The following is a 25,591-nucleotide window of genomic DNA, read 5'->3' as shown; positions in this document are numbered from 1 at the left end:
AATTGACACAAATCTAATACACGGAGTAAAAAATGACCGGAGGGAGTATATAGCTTGGTGTGTACGCACATGAATAGCAGTACATGAACAGTGCACTGATCATCTGTCTGATCGAACAAGAATACGCTGTACCTACGTACACCAACCAGCATGCATCACGCCATCATGTAGACAACACCCGTCGAAGGAGGAGCATCGATCGCCAGTCCCTGTACTGCATGTAGCTTGGTGTGTATGCACATGAATAGCAGTACATCAATAATGCACTGATCATCCATCCAGTAGAACATGAATACACTGTACCTAGTACCTACGTGCACGTACGCCAACCAGTATACTGTATACATCAGGTCATCATGAAGACAACACTCGTCGAATGAGGAGCATCGATCGCCAATCCCTACACTTACTGTACTCTTTTGCCGATCAGTGGACTGTGTAGGTGGACTCAACGCCCCTCACACATCGCCATCCAGGCAGCAGCTAAGCATGTGCGGTGTCGCCCCTGTTCCAAATGTTCAGCAATATAATCTGGCTCAGTAACCTACTACTCCCTCCGATCCAAATTACTCATCGTGATTTTTGTTCAAATTTGAACTAAAACCACGACAAGTAATTTGAAACGGAGGGAGTACAAATTTGCAGACAGCTCTCTCGCTGACTTGTAGCACACAGACGGTTGCAGCTCCACTACATATATCATCGACTCATTATTAACTAGTGCTTGTGCTATACACCCCGCCAAGCCATCTGTCAACAAAATCATAATGATTTCCACAACCGGTATTGAAATCCTTAGAATGTTCCCTCGCCACGAAAAAAGAATAAGTTGGTAGGATGCATTTTATTTAAGTTGACTTGTGTATGCGTTAACATAATAGTACCAGCTTGTATTTGCACCCTGATTAGTCGGGCAACTCAGTGCGGTTTTTTGTGACATGATACTAGGCATTCTCTCGTAGCCCCAACTTGCTCCTCAAGTTGTCTAGATTGGGTCTGAGTTACTTCATTTGCCATGATCGAGCTCTGATACTCTAGTTGAGCAAAGGCCCTGAATGATCCGGGTCGATTGCTTGCGGTGCATATAATGCACACATCTATAGTTTCTAGTTGGCAGTATAGGCGCTTATGACCGCCCCCTCTATGCCTTGCGGTAATGATTCCTCTGAAATTATGACCTTTACCCCCTCTCTTCTCTATAGGAATGAACTTCTCCTCGCCGACCACTGGCACTATAGTTAGATTAGGCGCAATAGGTGGCTTAGGTTGGATTGAGAAATTTTCTTCCTTCCAGTTTTGTTTACCCAAAAGACAACTTTTTTCTCTCGATTTTGTCGAGTCATTACACTGATTCAATAAATGATTATCAAGCGGTTCACTCCCGTCCCATGGCGCTAAGGGCTTTTTTTTTAGGAACAGACGGCGGTGTTTTACTGACACCTAGAATTGGCCGAGGACTCTACTACCTGGAACGCAATACGATTCAACTAATCAAAATTGCTTTGCTAAAGATACCCGTTCCGCTGTTCAGCCCTCATAGCATTTATTTTTATTTAAAAAACAATTTTGAAATGTTTTTTGGAACATGGCAAAAGATTCGCCATTCCATTGATTAAGGAAGAAGTTTTAGAACAAAGCCGAGTAACAGCAAGAGTAGAAAAGGACTACTGTCGTGGCAGTACAATACCCAAATGCTTGGCACCTGCCAAAGCCCAAAGAAATACCTCCTCTTTAATCTTGGTAATGAGAACCATCGAAGGGACGACCGTGTTACGGAAGACTCTAGCATTGCGTTTTGACTAAATCTCCCATGATGTGAGCATCATCAAAGAGGCCAGCGCCTTGGTAGATCCATACAGAATGTGTATGTTGCCGGCCCACCAATCTCTCACTGAGACCCTCGCTGTCCAAATGGCCGTGTTGATATGGTGCATGCCAGACCACGGAAGAATATGGTTCCACACATGAAGTGTGAATCGGCAATGGATAAGATTTTTGTGGCGAACATGATCGAGTGTTCTACTCACGTGTGAAGTTTCATGAAACAAATGACTTCGGTGTTCTTCTGGGAAGTAATTTCGAAAAACTTGAATAGTAGCTTCTATATATAATCAATTTTTTTCTCGCATAGAAGACCACATAGAAGTAATTTCTTTGCAAAACGTTACACGTGAGTATAACATTAGAGCATATTCGTTACCAAGAAGTTTCAGAATTATGTGGCATTTATATATATTTTTCTTAATTAGTGTGTGCATATAGACCCAGTTTCAATTGGGTATTTTCGGGCAACTTCGCTCTTTCTTAGTGCATTGTAATAACCCATTGCCCTCCCAATGTTCTTTTTTGGGGAAACCTGTGTTTGTGTGCTAATCCTAATTATCCTAAATCACCATTCAGGTAGATTGTATGAACTAGCAGTACAGAGCTTACTTTTTTGCAGGGGTAAGAGAGCTCAAGTTAGAATGATAACTTTAGTAAAGTTAGCTTACTGGGCCATTTTGTTGGATATCTCCTAGGTTTAAAATTACAAGAAAAATTGTTACAGAAATATAAAAAATTACGGAAATTATTTTGGAATTTGATCTATAGATATTCACCTAAATTGGATGAATTTTGACTTTATTTTATTTTATTTTGAAATTAGTTTGAATATGTCCTGAAATTTTCAAGGTTAAAAATAGTTTGACACCCACCAAAATTACCAAAACACTGAAATTTTGATCCATGGTTACTTAATCCTAGTTTTTGTAGGGAATGATACAATGTTAGGTTATTTTAACCTGCCTAACTCAAATATATCGGGAAGGTATTTGCAGTTTGAGATGTCCACATTCATAGTCAGTCAGATGGCTTGAAATTCTATGTATCATCGTCTTTTTTCTGGTGCACACATTTTTGTGAGCGAATAATGCACTCATTCTCATCATGAAATTGTAGTGCTGGAAGAAGTGCAAATATTGTTAGAGGGCCTCGTCTTTTATCGTTTTAGTATACTTATTTTGAAAATTCTTACTAGATAATACCCCACGCGTTGTTGTGGGAAACGGTTGCAATATATTTCAATGATATTTGGTTATGTGGAATATGAAAATTTAGATTAATAACACGTGAACCAAAATTAAAAATACATACAACTTATTATATTTGATTATGTATAGTTGTAAAATATTTATTGAATATAAGTAGAATAATAAGACGACAAATATTTTTCCATGCATGGCTGTATGTGGTGGTGGGTCTTTTTCCATGCATGGTTGCATATGAAGGTGGGTCTTATCCCAACCATAACTGTATGCTGATGTGGCATGCTTGAATGTTTAGATAAATAATAAGTTAGCGGGGGAGTTGTACTAGAACATTAGGGTTTTCTTTCTCGCCGATTCCGCCAAGACCGTTCCCTTGAGTGTGGTTTCGCGCTAGATGGTATACAGAGACAGTGGACCTCTTCTTTTCCGCACGCGAACTCCTTCCGAAACGGAGAAACAAGTTATTTCTCTGAGATTTTTCTTGAATCTATTTTTCTGAGATGTATAAAACGGAGCAACAAACAGGATATAAATACTGTCAAGTCTCTGGAGGCCCACGATACCTGAGCCGGTTGGGTCGTACTCGTACCGCTCATCCTCGATCGTCAGGCCCACGGTGCCGTGCCACAATCCCCAAAATACAGATACGGATATACAATCATTACAAAGGCTAGCCCGTCAGGTCCGTTCAGTCGATGAGCGGCGTCGACAGTACACACGAAGCACAGCACCCTAACAGTACGCGCCCCCCAATCATAGCACGCCCCGGGGAGCCCGTGCAAGCAATCCCATTTCTGTCGATCGATGATCCGTGGACGCGCCGGACGGATTCACCGCATTCAGGTCGCGTGCTTGCGGGTTACGACTGGACAGCGCGGCAGGACGACCTAAGTAACACCCAAACGAGGAGCTGGAGTGGGTAATTAGATCAGCTCGCCAGTAAGACCCCTAACATGTCCCTCCTGTCACTGTCGTGTCAGTGCTCTTCATCCGCCACTGTGGCAGGGGACGGAGCACGCAAAGTCAAATCTGCGGTTGATGGCCCGGTTAAGTTTTTCCTTCCGACTTGATGGTTCGGTTAAGCTTGATTGCATGTGGTTAAGGCCAGCGAGACACGCGCGTGCCCCTGGCGGGTGGGTAGCCCAGTACCGCGGTACTACGTACGTACCTCGCCGGGCCACATGCATGGACGACATGGCGATGGTCGATGATGGATGGGCCGTGCGTACGTGCGTGCGGACGCACATCAAAGATGGCGCAGTGCTCCGGGTTGGAGCATGTACGCGCCGTCGCCATCGATGGCGCTCGAGAGCAGTAGGAGCTGGATGGACGAAGCAGTGGCATGTCAGTCAGAGAGCCGAGACTCGAGAGCCGTACCGTACGCGCGTCTTGGCCTCGCGTCTCGGCAGGCCGAAGGCCGGCCCCACCGTACCGGGGGGTACGTGCGCGGGAAAGACGGGACGCGATCGGGTCGGGTGCACCGAACCGCGCGCGTAGCAGGGCCGTGGGCGGGTACGTACAAGGGCGCCGTGCCCGTATGGGCCGGCTATTGATGGCCGGGCTCGGACCGGGCCGGCACACGGCTGGTCATGTCGATCGTCGCTGTGCAGTACAACTATTGCGTGCTCGTATGCGTACGTACTGCTACATGACATGAGTACGTACGCACATCGATCGCCTGGCTCCCAGTCCAGTCCCCGCCTGCTGTGGTCACGGTATCAGGTTACGATTGGAGATCGGCTGGCCCCGCCACGCGCGCTGCGCTGGATCGCATGGCATGATTGTACGTCGTCGACCGGCAGATCTGGACGGACTGGTGTACTGTCCTGTTAATACCGGCAGCCGCTGCTGCGTCCAGGATATCAATCGATCAGACTCCATGTACGTTTCATGCAAAAAAAAGAAGACTCCATGTACGTTCATTGCTGAATAAATTAGAAAAATAAATCAAACATGCATTTCTTCACTCGCCATAGGAGCCCGGCCGGCCGCTTGATTGGTCGAATTCGTTCTGGTCCCTTCCAGCATCTACGTTGAAGCTAGACGACGACGACGCCGCCCGGCCGGATGATCGATCGAGGCACACGTCCCCAGCATAGTAGCTAGCTAGCCATAGCCAGCCCACCGAATCGCACATCATCGTCTCCCGCGGGCGCCGGCGCGTGCATGTTGCGTCCCGAGAGCTTAACCGTGTGAGCAAATCCCGCCCTCCCCACAGCGTACCCGTCGAAGGGCGGCCATGCATCCGACGCATCGAGCGGGGCGACAGCCAGTAACAAAGTCGTATGGGCGATCCCGAGGGATTTGCGTCCCTCGCACCCCACCGCTCTCCGGGGGGGACCCCTGGGCTTCACGTGGCCGGCCAGTGGAGCGCCGCCACGTATCCCAGCGAGGTTGCCGCCGGCACGGCCTACCCCGGCAGCCTACGGAGCGGCCGCTCCCACCACGCCCGTGCGCGCGCTGGCAGGCCTCCGTCGATCGATCCCTAGCTTCATACGGCTCTCCCAGACTCCCACACCGACCACGCCGTAGTAACCACGAGCCACTAGACTGAAACAAGAAATTCACGGTCTGGAGTACAACATTTTTACATGAAACAGTGAAAGCCTGCAGCAGCAGCAGCGTCCTTTGATCGATCGTTGAACAGTGGTTGATGCGTCCATCATCGTGCGATAACAAGGCCTGTACTGTAGCCACTAAAGGGCACCTGCTGCTGCACCACTGCACTGCCACAGTTCGTTGGGGGTGGTTAACTAGGAGCTGCCTAATTCCTTTAACCCTAAATCAAAGCTCGGAGAATTTCCACTATACCACACTGCAACTCGGCCCAAATCTAAGCAACGCAAACTCACATGCACATGCACACCGCGTAATTAGCTCCCACCCCGCCGATCCATATAAGAACCCCGCCACTCCCTCCACTGCCCTCTCGCCGGCCTCCTCCCCCACCCCCACCGATCAAGTCACCATCTCTTCTCCGGCCACCGTGTCCTCCGATCAGGTCAATCCCTCTCACATCGCCCGCATAGCTCCCCGGCTGGCCGTAGTCTGATCGATCGCTGCAGAAGAAGGATCTGTGAACGAGGATGTTGTCGTCGCACCCGCACGAGGCGGCCATGCTGCCGTACGTGCCGCGGCCGCCGTCGCTGCTGGTGGACCGCCGCTACAGCACCGGCGCCGAGGTGGCGCCCAACTGCCCGCGCTGCGACTCGCCCAACACCAAGTTCTGCTACTACAACAACTACAGCCTCAGCCAGCCGCGCTACTTCTGCAAGGGCTGCCGCCGGTACTGGACCAAGGGTGGGTCTCTCCGGAACGTGCCCGTCGGCGGCGGATGCCGGAAGAACCGCCGGGGGAAGTCGTCCGTGCGGTCGGCGTCCGACTCTTTCTCCGGCGTCCGCGACGCCACGTTCGGCCATGGAGGGTTCCCCGGCCCGCTCCGGCCGGACATGGTCCTGGAAGGCATGGTCGGCAACCCGGCGAACCCTGGCCAGGTGATGCACGACGTGCCCACCGCGCCCGACGGCTCGTCCATCGACCTCGCAATGCTCTACTCCAAGTTTCTGAACAACCAGCAACCGGCCGGCGACGGTAGCCTTGTCGGCTCCGTCACGCCGGAGTCGGCCGGTGGGCACGTCGACGAGACGTTCGACACGTTCAGCGCCTCCAGCGACATGAGCCCCGCCGGCGTTCTGGCGCCCGCGCAGTTCGACGCGAGCCCGGACGGGTTCCTCGAATGGTCCCGACCGGTGAGCAGCGCCGACCCAACTTGTACGGCCAGCCCAGCTACCGCAACCACCATGCTGTGCACCGACGAGAGCGTGCAAGCTGCGCTCGGCGAGCTCAACTTCGCCATGGATCAGAGCTGTTTCGACTCGTTGGGGTTGCCCACGGACGGTGCCGCCGCTAACCTCTCGTCGTGGTGCTCGATCGTTCCGAGCTTGTCGACATGGGAGGAGCCCAAGTACGACTCGCTTGATTCGTTCCCTGACGACACCCTCAGCCTCCATGACGGAATCCTTGCTGCCGATCATGACTGGAGCGCGGATTGCCAAGGATTGGAAGCTCTCTACATGCCGTAATTATATATACAGTTACAATGATTTTTTTTGGCTAATTTGCTGTTATTTTTGTCAGTTTGTCCCTTTTTACTTTCTTTCAATTTGGTTTGGAAGAATTATTATATATACATACATAGATATAATGTATGTTCTGAAGAGAGGAGTGAGGCGGTAATGAAGTACTCATATGTGAAGAAATTAAGGGTCGGTATACTTGTGAGATAGATGTTGAAAATATTTGATTATATCGATCGTGTAATATTGACATATTCTCATCAGTATTTTGTGCAAGCTCCCCTATAGAACATTATATTGAAGCTGCCCATCCAAATCTAGGAGTATATATCTACAATTCTACATATAACCGCACGCCGGTGAGATATTGCTTGCAAGACTTGATTCTACTGCTGTAATCCCATCTTACCGCAAATTATTCGGTGTAGAAGGAATGACCATGCAAGCTCTGGAACTAATTAGAGGACATGGCGTATTATCTAGCTTGCATCGTCGGCAAATTCACATTGTGAACAGACTTGTTTAATAAGAGGGAGTACCTGTGTGGCTTAATTTGTGGAGCAAATGATGTCTTGCATGACAAGTATTCAACAGTGCATGTGTCCCTTGTCTCCCTCATGCTCGGTGGAAATGGTTAGTCAAACGGAAGCTAGCGGTCCAATTAAATTCGGGCTAGGTGGAGTGGCTGCTGCCATTCAGCCATTGCCTGAATTATGAGCTAGGAGATTGATCGTCTCGGTAGAATCGAGAGACCCACTTGTGTGGATCACTTCATATCTTTTCTACTCCCTTGATTTTGGGTAAAATCTTGTGTTAAATATATAAAACACAAGAATTTCTTTTGGAGGATCCTTTTTGGGTTAAATCTCCTCTCTCTCTCTCTCTCTCTCTCTCTCTCTCTCTCTCTCTCTCTCTCTCTAAGAAAAGGCTTTCACCCTGCTTTTATAGATAAAACAAAAAACCCGAGTACATGGCCGAACGATGCAGAGTGATGAGGAAACCCTGTTACAAAGCAGATCTTGGAATTAACGACTACGTTGGGCCAAATATCTACCACTAATTAAGAAACTAGCTCGGAAAAAGTTGAGGTCTCCATTTGTTATATTGTTATTGTATTTATTAGAGAGTTATACCCTCAAAGAAAAAAACTCTAGCAGAGTTGTCTGGCCAAATCGCCATAATAACTATCAATATGGCGATTTTTTACAACAAAAAAACACTCTAGCAGCTTTTTTCAAATCGCCATAATTTATGGGGTGCCCTTCATATTTGGCCTCACAATCTTCGTATTTGGGAATTTGGGGTTGCCTTTTGGAGCGCACTCAGATGGTAGTTGCATGCGGCACAGAGAAAATTTCAGGTAGCCCTCCACCTCATGTGGGATGGTTGGGAGATTGAGAAAAAGATGCCCCACTGGTGAGTGGGTCCCACTATCATGAAGGCGGCAAATATGGAGACTGCAAGTTTGCGCATCAACTCGATGCTCCATGTGCATATGGAGGCCGCCTATATGATGACTCTGCTAGAGTTGCTCTTAGAGTGTTTACAACCCCTCACCCCTCATATGGAACTGATTTTCTTTTATACTTTTGGGCATGTGTAAGATATTTCATGTGTTAGTCATTGTTGGGTGCATATTAGGCGGCCTCTGTGGCAAAAATGCCTAGGAGCACATGACGACTATGCCCACTGGAATCTCACCCATTGAATTGCCTCAGGATCCCAACCACTATATTACGGTCACACGTATTGGATGAATTTTTCCAGGTACAGTTATCCAACAGTTTCCTTATCAAATGAAGTATAAGGTGTGTTCCGGTTCTGACATGTCATGCACCACCATGCACACATCGTTCTAACTCCATTTCCCAACAACCAGGGGTAACTTTTGTTCAGAACATCTAGTGCGGGCAGTGACGTTGTTGGCCTAAGGCTGGCCATAGTGGTGGTATCTTAGCCGGTATCATGTACTCAGGACTAGCAAACATGCTGATGTGGCATACAATTAAAGAGGGGAGAGAGAGAGGATTGGAGTAACATAGGTAGATACCGTGTCATATTAAATGCTTTGCTACTATGTGTCTATTGCAATAACATTGTATCATTATATTTTCATGGTCATAATTAAAAGTTTATATTCCATGCTATAACTGCTATGATTCTGAAATATGTGATTCAATGGAAATCTCATGTGTGGAATGATAAATGGTAAAATTAGGTTCCTAGTCTCGCCTCTGAGACTAGCTCAAGTGTTGTAGGTGATCATATTTTCCGGATCTTAGGATATCGTTAAGTGTAAGGATAATCCTAAAACAACACTGAGAATATGACATTGGAAGACCGATCAGATTGAATCGATCCAAACTTGTTTGTTAAATTTTGAGATAATATCGTCTAAAATATATTGTTAAAACATAGAGCGTTAACATGTGTTTTTGAGTATCGTAGTCACTTCCTACCATACGATGGACTTTAGGGTTGCTCAAACATCATCTGTAACTAGGAGATTATAATGACAACTTCCAGGTTCATCGGAAAGTTTGACAAGAGACTAGATAGCTCGAGAGTGGGATTTGCTCCCCCGACAATGGAGAGATATTCTTAGGGCCCTCTCGGTGTGACGGCATCCACCATCGCCTGGCCAGACACAGGTGACTACGTCATGGGGATGTCAGAACACTTCAACGAGAAAGAACAGAACCGACAATGGGATCAACAATATAGTGAGCATGTGGATGACTGAGGAGGATACCGACGCTCCTAGGGTTTAGTAAAATATCACAAAAAAGGGAACATCACATGATAACCAAAAGTTCACTCGAGTGTCATTCGTGTAATCATAGGGATCGATATGGACGTCCACGGTTCCGCTGACGGTCATTGAATGAAGGGGTTTCGTTCATGTCTATGTTTTACCGAACCTACTGGGTCACAAGCTTAAGGTAACCATGATCTTCTAAGTGTTAGTAGGACGAGAGTATTGAGTATTTATTTGTGAAATTGTTTCATTAATATTTGGAATAGTTTCGAGAGGAACCGGAAGCGTTTCGGGGTCACCAGAAGGGTTTTGGAGTTTATTGGGCAATACCAGGTATTACCGATAAATAATATATAGGTGAAAAATGTTTACAGAGATGTTAAATCAATAACAAAAGGCTCTAATAATAGTTAGGAGACTTTTATATTTAATTTAATATCAACGGGCCTTAAAAGGCAAGAGGTGGTGAGCTACTCGGGCTACTTGGGCCCAAAGAGGTGGAGGCGTCCCCTTCCTCCTTGTAGAAGAAAGGGGAGGCCGAATTGGAGGGGAATTCCCCTTCCTTGTCCGCCCAAAGGGAGAGTTTTTCGTCTCTTGTGGCTTCCCCCTCTCCTCCTCCCTCCAACCTATATATACTTGAGGACTTTGGCCCTATGGATACACAAGTTTTGGAGCCTCCTCTAGTTCATCTAGTTCTAGTTCTAGCTGGTCCTAGTTGACTAATTAGAGCTAGACCTAGTTCATATAATCCTCATAATTAGAAGCCCAGTGTGGTTCTAATACCCTCCCCTCTAATTCTCCAGCGACGATTAGCTTTGGATGGCGAAGCACTGCCAGATCATGAAGACTTTACGCTTGCAACCAAGTAGAGAGGTCGTGCTTTCGGTCTTCCGTTCGAGGGCGGTTCACAGGATCGTCATCAGTGGTTTGAGGGACTCCAAGTGCAATCTAAATCGAATCATCTACTTATGCTACAAATTTAGTCGGTAATGATCATTGATCCACACCCTATATGTATCTTCATGTTGTTCCTGGGTTTTCAATAAAAAAGACAATTTCCATCTTTACATTTTACAGTGGTTCATCCTAGTTATTTTTATTAAATGGATGTGTACCCTAAGTCTTTGCATTCAATGCTCTGTTGAAATCTTTTCTAGTATGTTTCTCTTACACACTACCTTGAACTAAATGAGTATGGCAACTCTTTAATGTTGGCATATACGCAAGCACGTGGTATTGGGATTTTGCTGCCAATTAAATGAAAACCTACACCGATCCCCAAACTAACCATGAGTGGCTTTGATTTCACGGGGGTGCATTACCATGTGCTCCTCGTCCGTCTCTGCCTCTGCGGTAACCAGTGTGGTTTGGTCCTTTCTCTCGGGGGTTTAGTTGTGTGGTGGTGAGCGGTATTCTGGAAGAAACATATGTCTTCACTCCTAACAGGATTCAGTGTTGATAAAACAGTGTCGTCCATGGGAATTGTTTCTATCTTTGGAGGAGCAATAGAAGAATCACGCTCACAACTTGCTCTTGGTGGCGGTTCCATTTGTAGGTGGAGGTCATGCTAGCTGCGTTTAAGGCTATGTGAGCATGACTACTTTCAACATGCAACTAGCATGCAATGATAGGTTGCTGGAATTTTATTTTGTTGAGCAATGCTCCATGCCCAATTTTGCTCAGTTCTTCTCCATTGCCAAGGACGTGTTTGGTAGCAAGGCCCGTGCGGGTAGTTTTCAGCCTGTTTCGTTGCTCGGGGCACATCAAAAAGTTGGACCATGTTACGTCTCCAATGTATTTATAATTTTTGATTGTTCCATGATATTATATTATCTGTTTTGGATGTTTCATGGGCTTTATTATATCTTTTTATATTATTTTTGGGAATACCTTTTAACCGAAAGCCCAGTGCAAATTGGTGTTTTTTTGCCTATTTCAGTGTTTCGTATAAAAGGAATATCAAACGGAATCCAAACGGAATGAAACCTTCGCGAGGATCGTTTTTGGAACAAACACAATCCAGGAGACTTGGAGTGGACGTAAAGGAAGCAGCGAGGAAGCCACGAGGCAGGAGGGCGCGCCCCCACCGCCCCCACCCTCGTGGGCCCCTTGCAGCTCCACTGACCTACTTCTTTTGCCTATATATACTCTTATACCCTGAAACCTTCGGGGAGAGCCACGAAACACCTTTTCCACCGCCGCAACCTTCTGTGCCCATGAGATCCCATCTAGGGGCCTTTTTCGGTGATCTGCCGAAGGGGGATTCGATCACGGAGGGATTCTACATCAACACCATAGCCTCTCCGATGATGTGTGAGTAGTTTACCACAGACCTTCGGGTCCATAGTTATTAGCTAGATGGCTTCTTCTCTCTCTCTGGATCTCAATACAAAGTTCACCTCGATCTTCTTGGAGATCTATTCGATGTAACTCTTTTTGCAGTGTGTTTGCCGAGATCCGATGAATTGTGGGTTTATGAACTTGATTATCTATGAATATTATTTGATTCTTCTCTGAATCCTTATATGCATGATTTGATATCTTTACAAGTCTCTTTGAATATCGGTTTAGTTTGGCCTACTAGATTGATATTTCTTGCAATGGAAGAAGTGCTTAGCTTTGGGTTCAATCTTGTGGTGCTCAATCCCAGTGACAGAAAGGGAAACGACACATATTGTATTGTTGCCATCGAGGATAAAAAGATGGGGTTTATACCATATTGCTTGAGTTTAACCCTCTACATCATGTCATCTTTCCTAATGCGTTACTCCGTTCTTATGAACTTAATACTCTAGATGCATGCTGGATAGCGGTCGATGTGTGGAGTAATAGTAGTAGATGCAGAATCGTTTCGGTCTACTTTGTCACGGACATGATGCCTATATTCATGATCATTGCCTTAGATATCATCGTAACTATGCGCTTTTCTATCAATTGCTCGGCAGTAATTTGTTCACCCACCGTAATACATGCTATCTTGAGAGAAGCCACTAGTGAAACCTATGGCCCCTGGGTCTACTTTACATGATATAAGTTTCCAATCTACAATTCTACTTTACTATTTTGCAATCTTTATTTTCCAATCTATACCACAAAAATACCAAAAATATTTATCTTATTATCTTTATCAGATCTCACTTTTGCTAGTGTCCGTGAAGGGATTGACAACCCCTTTATCGCATTGGTTGCAAGGTTCTTATTTGTTTGTGCAGGTACTAGGCGATTTGCGTGTAGTCTCCTACTGGATTGATACATTGGTTCTCAAAAACTGAGGGAAATACTTTTGCTACTTTTCTGCATCACCATTTCCTCTTCAAGGGAAAACCAACGCATGCTCAAGAGGTAGCAGCCAGTGGCGGAACCAGAGGGTGTGCCGGGTGTGCCGTGGCACACCCAGAAAATCTGGGATTTTTTATATATATAGAAAATTAGCAATGGCTATTGACTATTGAGCCCAGGCCCACCTCATCTTCTCGGGCTCCACTGTGAGCGAGCGAGAGAGAGGCACAGGCGCACAAGGCACAATCGCATCTCGCTTGGCCGCCGCCGCCGCTCCCCGCTGGCGCTCCCCGCCTCCACCCAGTCGCTCCCCGCTCGCGCTCGGCCACCGCCGCTGGGCGCTCACGCGTGGCAGCCGCCACTGGAGCTCCTTCGGTCCTTCCCGTCACGGCCATCGACCGTCGCGCCTTCCCTGCCGAGGCGCCGTCGAGCCGACCCGGACCAGACGACCGCCGCCGCTCCGGTCTTCGGAGGATCTGCTCCCGCCTCCCGACGCTCTCCTCTCCTCCGGCCCATCCCGCTCCCCGCCCCGGTCATGGGTGAGTTTTGATGACGCCATCACGCCGACTGCTGGTGCGCTCGGTGGCCTCCCCTAAAGCTCTCTCAAATTGAATCTTGCATATATAGAAAACTGATGCTTGATTGCTTCTGCTCTGAACATATGCTTGCTGAAACTCATATATAGAAAACTGATGCTTGCTTCTACTCTGAACATATGCTTGGTGAAAATCATATGTTTGCAAACTTATGTATTTCTGATACTGCTCTGAAACATATGCTTGTTGTTGCTCTGAATCGTATGCTTACAAACTGATGTAGCAAACCGATGCTTTTCTGAAACAAATGGACATGATGAGAGTGAAGAATCTAGCAATAGGGGGAACTTTATTGAACTTCTTAAGTGGCTTTCAGAAAATGATGAAGAAGTTAATAAACATGTTTTGAACAATGCTCCTCAGAATTACATCTTGACTAGTCCAAAGATACAAAATCAAATAATTGAATGTTGTGTGGTGCAAACAACTAAAAGAATTGTTGAAGATATTGATGATGACCACTATGCAATCCTAGCTGATGAGTCTAGTGATGCATCTCACAAAGAACAAATTGCTCTTTGCATACGATTTGTTGACAAATCGGGAAGAGGATGTGAGAGATTCCTTGGAGTTGTTCATGTTGCCAATACAACTTCATTGTCACTTAAGGATGCAATTCAAACTTTGCTTAAAGATCATCATTTGACTCCAAGTCAAATGCGTGGGCAAGGATATGATGGGGCAAGCAACATGAAAGGGGAGATTAATGGGTTGAAAACATTGATCATGAATGAGTCACCCTTCGCCTATTACATCCATTGTTTTGCACATCAACTTCAGTTGGTTCCTATAGCTGTGGCAAAGGAAAATGAACCATGTTTGTGGTTCCTTGATCATGTTTCTTACTTGCTCAATATTGTTGGAGTTTCTTGTAAGTGCCATGACATGCTTCGAGATGTTAGAGCTCAAAAGGTTTTGGAAGCACTTGAAATGGGTGAGATTGAAAGTGGAAGTGAGCTAAATCAAGAGATGGGAGTAACTAGACCCGGCGATACTCGTTGGGGTTCTCATTTTAAAACCATTATGCACATTGTTAGCATGTATTCCACAATCCTTGAAGTACTTGATGCTATTGGAAAAGATCCTTCACAAAAACGTGAGTGGACAATAATACGTGGAGTTGCTCAAGCCATTGAATCATTTGACTTTGTTTTCAATCTTCACTTGATGCTTGTTATTCTTGGCTATACAAATGAGTTGTCCAAATCTTTGCAAAAGAGAGATCAAGATATTGTTAATGCAATGGCACTTGTTAGTTTGGCAAAGAGTAGAATGCAACACTTGAGGTCTCATGGTTGGGAAGAATTTTTTTCAAAGCTAACCTTATTTTGCAACAAACATGATATTCAAGTTCCTTTGTGGGAGGATACTTATGAGCCTCATGGAAGATCACGTCGGTATAATGAAGTACAAACAAATGATGATCGTTATAGAAGAGAGGTATATCTTGGTGTCATTGAACAAACCATTCAAGAGCTTGACAATCGGTTTGATGAGGTTAATACGGAGTTGCTTATTTGCATGCCGGCTTTGAATCCAATCAACTCATTTGCTTCTTATGATGCACTCAATGTTGGGGAACGTAGTAATTTCAAAATTTTCCTACGCACATGCAAGATCATGGTGATGCATAGCAACGAGAGGGGATAGTGTTGTCTACGTACCCTCGTAGACCGAAAGCGGAAGCGTTAGCACAACGCGGTTGATGTAGTCGTACGTCTTCACGATCCGACCGATCAAGTACCGAACGCACGGCACCTCTGAGTTCTGCACACGTTCAACTCGATGACGTCTCTCGAACTCCGATCCAGCCGAGTGTTGAGGGAGAGTTTCGTCAGCACGACGGCGTGGTGATGATGATGATGTTCTACCGACGCAGGGCTTCGCCTAAGCACCGCTACGATATGATCGAGGTGGATTATGGTGGAGAGGGGCACCGCACACGGCTAAGAGATCAAGAGATCAATTGTTGTGTCTATGGGGTGCCCCCTGGCCACGTATATAAAGGAGTGGAGGAGGGGAGGGGCCGGCCCTCTCTATGGCGCGCCCTAGGGGAGTCCTACTCCCACCGGGAGTAGGATTCCCCCTTTCCTAGTAGAACTAGGAGCCCTTCCAAGTAGTAGGAGTACGAGAGAAGGAAAGGGAAGGGAAAAGGAGAAGGAAGGAAGGGTGCGTCCCCCCTCCCTAGTCCAATTCGGACCAGCCCATGGGGAGGGGTGCGCCCACCCTTTGAGGCCTTTCTCTCCTTTCCCGTATGGCCCATTAAGGCCCAATACGAATTCCCGTAACTCCCCGGTACTCTCGAAAATACCCGAATCACTCGGAACCTTTCCGATGTCCGAATATAGTTGTCCAATATATCGATCTTTACATCTCAACCATTTCGAGACTCCTCGTCATGTCCCCGATCTCATCCGGGACTCCGAACTCCTTCGGTACATCAAAACACATAAACTCATAATATAACCGTCATCGAACTTTAAGCGTGCGGACCCTACGGGTTCGAGAACTATGTAGACATGACCGAGACACATCTCCGGTCAATAACCAATAGCGGAACCTGGATGCTCATATTGGCTCCCACATATTCTACGAAGATCTTTATCGGTCAGACCGCATAACAACATACATTGTTCCCTTTGTCATTGGTATGTTACTTGCCTGAGATTCGATCGTCGGTATCTCAATACCTAGTTCAATCTCGTTATCGGCAAGTCTCTTTACTCGTTCCGTAATACATCATCCCGCAAATAACTCATTAGTTGCAATGCTTGCAAGGCTTATAGTGATGTGCATTACCGAGGGGGCCCAGAGATACCTCACCGACAATCAGAGTGACAAATCCTAATCTCGAAATACGCTAACCCAACAAGTACCTTTGGAGACACCTGTAGAGCACCTTTATAATCACCCAGTTACGTTGTGACGTTTGGTAGCACACAAAGTGTTCCTCTGGTAAACGGGAGTTGCATAATCTCATAGTCATAGGAACATGTATAAGTCATGAAGAAAGCAATAGCAACAAACTAAACGATCAAGTGCTATGCTAACGGAATGGGTCAAGTCAATCACATCATTCTCCTAATGATGTGATCCCGTTAATTAAATGACAACTCATGTCTATGGTTAGGAAACATAACCATCTTTGATCAACGAGCTAGTCAAGTAGAGGCATACTAGTGACACTCTGTTTGTCTATGTATTCACACATGTATTATGTTTCCGGTTAATACAATTCTAGCATGAATAATAAACATTTATCATGATATAAGGAAATAAATAATAACTTTATTATTGCCCCTAGGGCATATTTCCTTCAGTCTCCCACTTGCACTAGAGTCAATAATCTAGTTCACATCGCCATGTGATTTAATACCAATAGTTCACAACACCATGTGATTAACACCCATAGTTTACATCAACATGTGACCAACACCCAAAGGGTTTACTAGAGTCAATAATCTAGTTCACATCGCTATGTGATTAACACCCAAAGAGTACTAAGTGTGATCATGTTTTGCTTGTGAGAGAAGTTTAGTCAAGGGGTCTGCCACATTCAGATCCGTAAGTATTTTGCAAATTTCTATGTCAACAATGCTCTGCATGGAGCTACTCTAGCTAATTGCTCCCACTTTCAATATGTATCCAGATTGAGATTTGGTGTCATCTGGATCAGTGTCAAAATTTGCATCGACGTAACCCTTTACGACGAACCTTTTTGTCACCTCCATAATCGAGAAACATATCCTTATTCCACTAAGGATAATCTTGACCGCTGTCTAGTGATCTACTCCTAGATCACTATTGTACTCCCTTGCCAAACTCAGGGCAGGGTATACAATAGGTCTGGTACACAACATGGCATACTTTATAGAACCTATGGCTGAGGCATAGGGAATGACTTTCATTCTCTCTCTATCTTCTGTCGTGATCGGGTTTTGAGTCTTACTCAACTTCACACCTTGTAACACAGGCAAGAACTCCTTCTTTGACTGTTCCATTTTGAACTACTTCAAAATCTTGTCAAGGTATGTACTCATTAAAAACTTATCAAGCGTCTTGATCTATCTCTATAGATCTTGATGCTCAATATGTAAGCAGCTTCACCGAGGTCTTTCTTTGAAAAACTCCTTTCAAAACTTCCTTTATGCTTTCCAGAATAATTCTACATTATCTCCGATCAATAATATGTCATTCACATATACTTATCAGAAATGATGTAGTGCTCCCACTCACTTTCTTGTAAATACAGGCTTCACCGCAAGTCTGTATAAAACTCTATGCTTTGATCAACTTATCAAAGCGTATATTCCAACTCCGAGATGCTTGCACCAGTCCATAGATGGATCGCTGGAGCTTTCATATTTTGTTAGTACCTTTAGGATTGACAAAACCTTCTGGTTGCATCATATACAACTCTTCTTTAATAAATCCATTAAGGAATGCAGTTTTCTTTATCCATTTGCCAGATTTCATAAAATGCGGCAATTGCTAACATGATTCAGACAGACTTAAGCATAGATACGAGTGAGAAACTCTCATCGTAGTCAACACCTTGAACTTGTCGAAAACCTTTTTGCAAAAATTCTAACTTTGTAGATAGTAACACTAATATCAGCGTCCGTCTTCCTCTTGAAGATCCATTTAATCTCTATGGCTCGCCAATCAATGGGCAAGTCAATCAAAGTCCATACTTTGTTCTCATACATGGATCTCATCTCAGATTTCATGGCCTCAAGCCATTTCACGGAATCTTGGCTCATCATTGCTTCCTCATAGTTCATAGGCTCGTCATGGTCAAGTAAGATGACCTCCAGAACATGATTACCATACCACTCTGGTGCGGATCTCACTCTGGTTTACCTACGAGGTTCGGTAGTAACTTGATCTGAAGTTACATGATCATCATCATTAGCTTCCTCACTAATTGGTGTAGTAGTCACAGGAACAGATTTCTATGATGAACTACTTTCCAATAAGGGAGCAGGTACAGTTACCTCGTCAAGTTCTACTTTCCTCCCACTCACTTCTTTCGAGAGAAACTCCTTCTCTAGAAAGGATCCATTCTCAGCAATGAATAACTTGCCTTTGGATCTGTGATAGAAGGTGTACCCAACATTTTCTTTTGGGTATCCGATGAAGATGCACTTCTCCGATTTGGGTTTGAGCTTATCAGGTTGAAACTTTTTCACATAAGCATTGCAACCTCAAACTTTAAGAAACGACAGCTTAGGTTTCTTGCCAAACCATAGTTCATACGGTGTCATCTCAACGGATTTAGATGGTGCCCTATTTAATGTGAATGTAGCTGTCTCTAATGCATAATCCTAAAATGATAGTGGTAAATCAGTAAGAGACATCATAGATCGCACCATATCTAATAAAGTACGGTTACGGCGTTCGGACACACCATTACACTGTGGTGTTCCAGGTGGCGTGAGTAGTGAAACTATTTCACATTGTTTTAACTGAAGGCCAAACTCGTAACTCAAATATTTTCCTTCTGCGATCATATCGTAGAAACTTTTATTTTTGTTACGATGATTCTCCACTTCACTCTGAAATTCTTCGAACTTTTCAAATGTTTCAGACTTGTGTTTCATCAAGTAGATATACTCATATCTGCTCAAATCATCTGTGAAGATCAGAAAATAATGATACCTGCCGCGAGCCTCAATATTCATCGGACCACATACATCAGTATGTATGATTTCCAACAAATCTGTTGCTTGCTCCATTGTTCCGGAGAACGGAGTCTTAGTCATCTTGCCCATGAGGCATGGTTCGCAAGCATCAACTGATTCATAATAAAGTGATTCCAAAAGCCCATCAGCATGGATTTTCTTCATGCGCTTTACACCAATATGACCTAAACGGCAGTGCCACAAATAAGTTGCACTATCATTATTAACTTTGCATATTTTGGTTTCAATATTATGAATATGTGTATCACTATGATCGAGATCCAACGAACCATTTTCATTGGGTGTGTAACCATATAAGGTTTTATTCATGTAAACAGAACAACAATTTATTCTCTTACTTAAATGAATAATCATATTGCAATAAAGATGATCAAATTATATTCATGCTCAACGCAAACACCAATAAAACACTTATTTAGGTTCAACACTAATCCCGGAAGTATAGGGAGTGTGCGATGATGATCATATCAATCTTGGAACCACTTCCAACACACATCTTCACTTCACCCTTAACTAGTCTCTGTTCATTCTGCAACTCCCGTTTCGAGTTAGTACTCTTAGCAACTGAACCAGTATCAAATACCGAGGGGTTGCTACGAACACTAGTAGAATACACATCAATAATCTGTATATCAAATATACCTTTGTTCACTTTGCCATCCTTCTTATCCGCCAAATACTTGGGGTAGTTCCGCTTCCAATGACCAGTCCCTTTGCAGTAGAAGCACTCAGTTTCAGGCTTAGGTCCAGACTTGGGTTTTTCACTTGAGCAGTAACTTGCTTTCCGTTCTTCTTGAAGTTCCCCTTTCTTCCCTTTGCCCCTTTACTTGAAACTAGTGGTTTTGTTTACCATCAACACTTGATGCTTTTCTTGATTTCTACCTTCGTCGATTTCAGCATCGCGAAGAGCTTGGGAATCATTTCCATTATCCCTTGCATATTATAGTTCATCACGAAGTTCTACTAACTTGGTGATGGTGACTAGAGAATTCTATCAATCACTATTTTATCTGGAAGATTAACTCCCACTTGATTCAAGCGATTGTAGTACCCAGACAATCTGAGCACATGCTCACTACTTGAGCTATTCTCCTCCATCTTTTAGCTATGGAACTTGTTGGAGACTTCATATCTCCCAACTCGGGTATTTGCTTGAAATATTAACTTCAACTCCTGGAACATCTCATATGTTCCATGACGTTCAAAACGTCTTTGAAGTCCCGATTCTAAGCCGTTAAGCATGGTGCACTAAACTATCAAGTAGTCATCATATTGAGCTAGCCAAACGTTCAGAACGTCTGCATCTGCTCCTGCAATCGGTCTGTCACCTAGCGGTGCATCAAGGACATAATTCTTCTGTGCAACAATGAGGATAATCCTCAGATCACGGATCCAATCCGCATCATTGCTACTAACATTTTTCAACTTAGTTTTCTCTAGGAACATATAAAAATTAAATGGGGAGCAACATCGCAAGCTATTGATCTACAACATAGATATGCTAATACTACCAGGACTAAGTTCATGATAAATTAAAGTTCAATTAATCATATTACTTAAGAACTCCCACTTAGATAGACATCCCTCTAATCATCTAAGTGATCACGTGATCCAAATCAACTAAACCATAACCGATCATCACGTGAAATGGAATAGCTTTCAATGGTGAACATCATTATGTTGATCATATCTACTATATGATTCATGCTCGACCTTTCAGTCTCAGTGTTCCGAGGCCATATCTGCATATGCTAGGCTCGTCAAGTTTAACCTGAGTATTCTGCGTGTGCAAAACTGGCTTGCACCCGTTGTAGATGGACGTAGAGCTTATCACACCCGATCATCACGTGGTGTCTGGGCACGACGAACTTTGGCAATGGTGCATACTCAGGGAGAACACTTTTATCTTGAAATTTAGTGAGAGATCATCTTATAATGCTACCATCATAACTAAGCAAAGTAAGATGTATAAAAGATAAACATCACATGCAATCAAAATATGTGACATGATATGGCCATCATCATCTTGTGCCTTTGATCTCTATCTCCAAAGCATCGTCATGATCTCCATCGTCACCGGCATGACACCATGATCTCCATCATCTTGATCTATATCAATGTGTCGTCACATGGTCGTCTCGCCAACTATTGCTCTTGCAACTATTGCTATCGCATAGCGATAAAGTAAAGCAATTATTTGGCACTTGCATCTTATGCAATAAAGAGACAACCATAAGGCTTCTGCCAATTGCCGATAACTTCAACAAAACATGATCATCTCATACAACAACTTATATCCCATCACGTCTTGACCATATCACATCACAACATGCCCTGCAAAAACAAGTTAGACGTCCTCTACTTTGTTGTTGCAAGTTTTACATGGCTGCTACGGGCTGAGCAAGAACCGTTCTTACCTACGCATCAAAACCACAACGATAGTTTGTCAAGTTAGTGCTATTTTAACCTTCTCAAGGACCGGGCGTAGCCACACTCGATTCAACTAAAGTTGGAGAAACTGACACCCGCTAGTCACCTGTGTGCATAGCACGGCGGTAAAACCAGTCTCGCGTAAGCATACGCGTAATGTCGGTCCGGGCCGCTTCATCCAACAATACCGCCGAACCAAAGTGTGACATGCTGGTAAGCAGTATGACTTATATCGCCCACAACTCACTTGTGTTCTACTCGTGCATATTACATCAACGCATAAAACCTGGCTCAGATGCCACTGTTGGGGAACGTAGCAATTTCAAAATTTTCCTACGCACACGCAAGATCATGGTGATGCATAGCAACGAGAGGGGAGAGTGTTGCCTACGTACCCTCGTAAACCGAAAGCGGAAGCGTTAGCACAACGCGGTTGATGTAGTCGTACGTCTTCACGATCCGACCGATCAAGTAACGAACGCACGGCACCTCCGAGTTCTGCACACGTTTAACTCGATGACGTCCCTCGAACTCCGATCCAGCCGAGTGTTGAGGGAGAGTTTCGTCAGCATGATGGCGTGGTGATGATGATGATGATGTTCTACCGACGCAGGGCTTCACCTAAGCACCGCTACGATATGATCGAGGTGGATTATGGTGGAGAGGGGCACCGCACACGGCTAAGAGATCAAGAGATCAATTGTTGTGTCTATGGGGTGCCCCCTGGCCACGTATATAAAGGAGTGGAGGAGGGGAGGGGCCAGCCCTCTCTATGGCGCGCCCTAGGGGAGTCCTACTCCCACCGGGAGTAGGATTCCCCCTTTCCTAGTAGAACTAGGAGCCCTTCCAAGTAGTAGGAGTACTAGAGAAGGAAAGGGAAGGGAAAAGGAGAAGGAAGGAAGGGTGCGTCCCCCCTCCCTAGTCCAATTTGGACCAGCCCATGGGGAGGGGTGCGCCCACCCTTTGAGGCCTTTCTCTCCTTTCCCGTATGGCCCATTAAGGCCCAATACGAATTCCCGTAACTCCCCGGTACTCCCGAAAATACCCGAATCACTCGAAACCTTTCCGATGTCCGAATATAGTCGTCCAATATATCGATCTTTACGTCTCGACCATTTCGAGACTCCTCGTCATGTCCCTGATCTCATCCGGGACTCCGAACTCCTTCGGTACATCAAAACACATAAACTCGTAATATAACCGTCATCGAACTTTAAGCGTGCGGACCCTATGTTCGAGAACTATGTAGACATGACCGAGACACATCTCCGGTCAATAATCAATAGCGGAACCTGGATGCTCATATTGGCTCCCACATATTCTACGAAGATCTTTATCGGTCAGACCGCATAACAACATACGTTGTTCCCTTTGTCAGTGGTATGTTACTTGCCCGAGATTCGATCGTCGGTATCTCAATACCTAGTTCAATCTCGTTACCGGCAAGTCTCTTTACTCGTTCCGTAATACATCATCCCGCAACTAACTCATTAGTTGCAATGCTTGCAAGGCTTATAGTGATGTGCATTACCGAGTGGGCCCAGAGATACCTCTCCGACAATCGGAGTGACAAATCCTAATCTCGAAATACGCCAACCCAACAAGTACCTTTGGAGACACCTGTAGAGCACCTTTATAATCACCCAATTACGTTGTGACATTTGGTAGCACACAAAGTGTTCCTCTGGTAAACGGGAGTTGCATAATCTCATAGTCATAGGAACATGTATAAGTCATGAAGAAAGCAATAGCAACAAACTAAACGATCAAGTGCTATGCTAACGGAATGGGTCAAGTCAATCACATCATTCTCCTAATGATGTGATCCCGTTAATTAAATGACAACTCATGTCTATGGTTATGAAACATAACCATCTTTGATCAACGAGCTAGTCAAGTAGAGGCATACTAGTGACACTCTGTTTGTCTATGTATTCACACATGTATTATGTTTCCGGTTAATACAATTCTAGCATGAATAATAAACATTTATCATGATATAAGGAAATAAATAATAACTTTATTATTGCCTCTAGGGCATATTTCCTTCACTCAAGGTAATGAGACTTGCCGAATTCTATCCCATGGACATATCAAGCACATATTTGATAAGGCTAGAATTTCAACTTGCTATTTTTATTGATGATATGAGACAAGATGATAGGTTTAGAAATGCAAGTAATATTGGTGAGCTCTCTATTATGCTTGTTGCAACAAAGAAGCATGTTCTTTATGATTTGGTCTACTTGCTCATCAAATTGATATTGATTTTACCGGTGGTGACGGCGAGTGTTGAAAGAGTATTTTCAGCAATGAATCTAGTGAAAAGTAAGTTGAAGACTACTATGAGTGATGATCGCTTGAATGATTGCTTGGTGACGTTTATTGAACGAGATGTGTTCATGAAAGTAAGTGAAGATGACATAGTTGATGCTTTAATGGCAATGCAAAAACGTAGAGTTACCTAGAAACGTAGAGTTACCTAGTGATGTAATTTTCTACTTGTGCTTCTTTCGTGTAAGACTATTCGTATTGTAATTTCGCACATTTGAGATATATTTTGTGAACTAAATTGTTGTGAAATTTGAATTGAGCTATTCATGTTATTATTTTGCCATATTTTGTCTGACACTTGGATTAGTAGAAAAAAATTAGAGTGTGCACACCCTTCATTTCATTGCTGGGTACGCCACTGGTAGCAGCCCACACAAAACTTAAAGCGTCTCTAGGCCTGCATCTAGAGGAATGGCCTAATCGGCCATTTTTCCAAAGCCAGTACCGATCTGTGCAACCCGGGGCACATGGGCGTGGGCGGTTGCACCTTGCACGTGTGGATGCGGTCTCAAGACATTGCATTGTTTCTTGAAGCCGTGCTACCTCTTGAGCACTGCGTTGGTTTTCCACGAAGGGGAAGGGATGATGCAGCAAAGTAGCGTAAGTATTTCCCTCAGTTTTTTAGAACCAAGGTATCAATCCAGTAGGAGGCTACGCGCGAGTCCCTCGTACCTGCACAAAACAAATAAATCCTCGCAACCAACACAAATAGGGGTTGTCAATCCCTATAAGGCCACTTACGAGAGTGAGATCTGATAGATATGATAATATAATATTTTTGGTATTTTTATGATAAAGATGCAAAGTAAAATAAAGGCAAAGTAAATAGCAAAGGAAATAACTAAGTAGTAGGAGATTAATATGATGAAGATAGACCCGGGGGCCATAGGTTTCACTAGTGGCTTCTCTCGAGAGCATAAGTATTCTATGGTGGGTGAACAAATTACTGTTGAGCAATTGACAGAATTGGGCATAGTTATGAGAATATATAGGTATGATCATGTATATAGGCATCACGTCCGAGACAAGTAGACCGACTCCTGCCTGCATCTACTACTATTACTCCACTCATCGACCGCTATCCAGCATGCATCTAGAGTATTAAGTTAAAAATAGAGTAACGCCTTAAGCAAGATGACATGATGTAGAGGGATAGACTCATGCAATATGAAGAAAACCCCATCTTGTTATCCTCGATGGCAATAAGACAATACGTGCCTTGCTGCCTCTATTGTCACTGGGAAAGGACACCACAAGATTGAACCCAAAGCTAAGCACTTCTCCCATTGCAAGAAAGATCAATCTAGTAGGCCAAACCAAACTGATAATTCGAAGAGACTTGCAAAGATAACCAATCATACATAAAAGAATTCAGAGAAGATTC

At 44.5% G+C, this 25,591-nt stretch overlaps 2 protein-coding genes across 2 annotated transcripts; both read left to right on the top strand.

Moving 5' to 3' along the window:
- The first annotated feature begins 5,943 nt into the window (after nucleotides 1-5,943).
- On the top strand, nucleotides 5,944-7,315 carry LOC125548886 (uncharacterized). Its single transcript, XM_048712409.2, has one exon. The coding sequence runs from the start codon at nucleotides 6,116-6,118 to the stop codon at nucleotides 7,109-7,111; it is 996 nt and encodes a 331-aa protein (XP_048568366.1). The 5' UTR covers nucleotides 5,944-6,115; the 3' UTR covers nucleotides 7,112-7,315.
- A 6,362-nt stretch (nucleotides 7,316-13,677) lies between these two features.
- Nucleotides 13,678-24,341, top strand: LOC147980772 (uncharacterized). The gene is made up of 3 exons (XM_087515753.1): nucleotides 13,678-13,681; nucleotides 13,962-15,310; nucleotides 23,931-24,341. Exons 1-3 carry the CDS (start codon nucleotides 13,678-13,680, stop codon nucleotides 24,339-24,341), a joined length of 1,764 nt encoding a protein of 587 aa, XP_087371879.1.
- The last annotated feature ends 1,250 nt before the right edge of the window (nucleotides 24,342-25,591 follow it).

Source organism: Triticum urartu, chromosome 3A (genome assembly GCF_056163025.1).
Source record: "Triticum urartu cultivar PI428250 chromosome 3A, HENAU_Tu73, whole genome shotgun sequence".
Taxonomy (NCBI): domain Eukaryota; kingdom Viridiplantae; phylum Streptophyta; class Magnoliopsida; order Poales; family Poaceae; genus Triticum; species Triticum urartu.
This window is presented reverse-complemented; position numbering and strand designations above follow the sequence as displayed.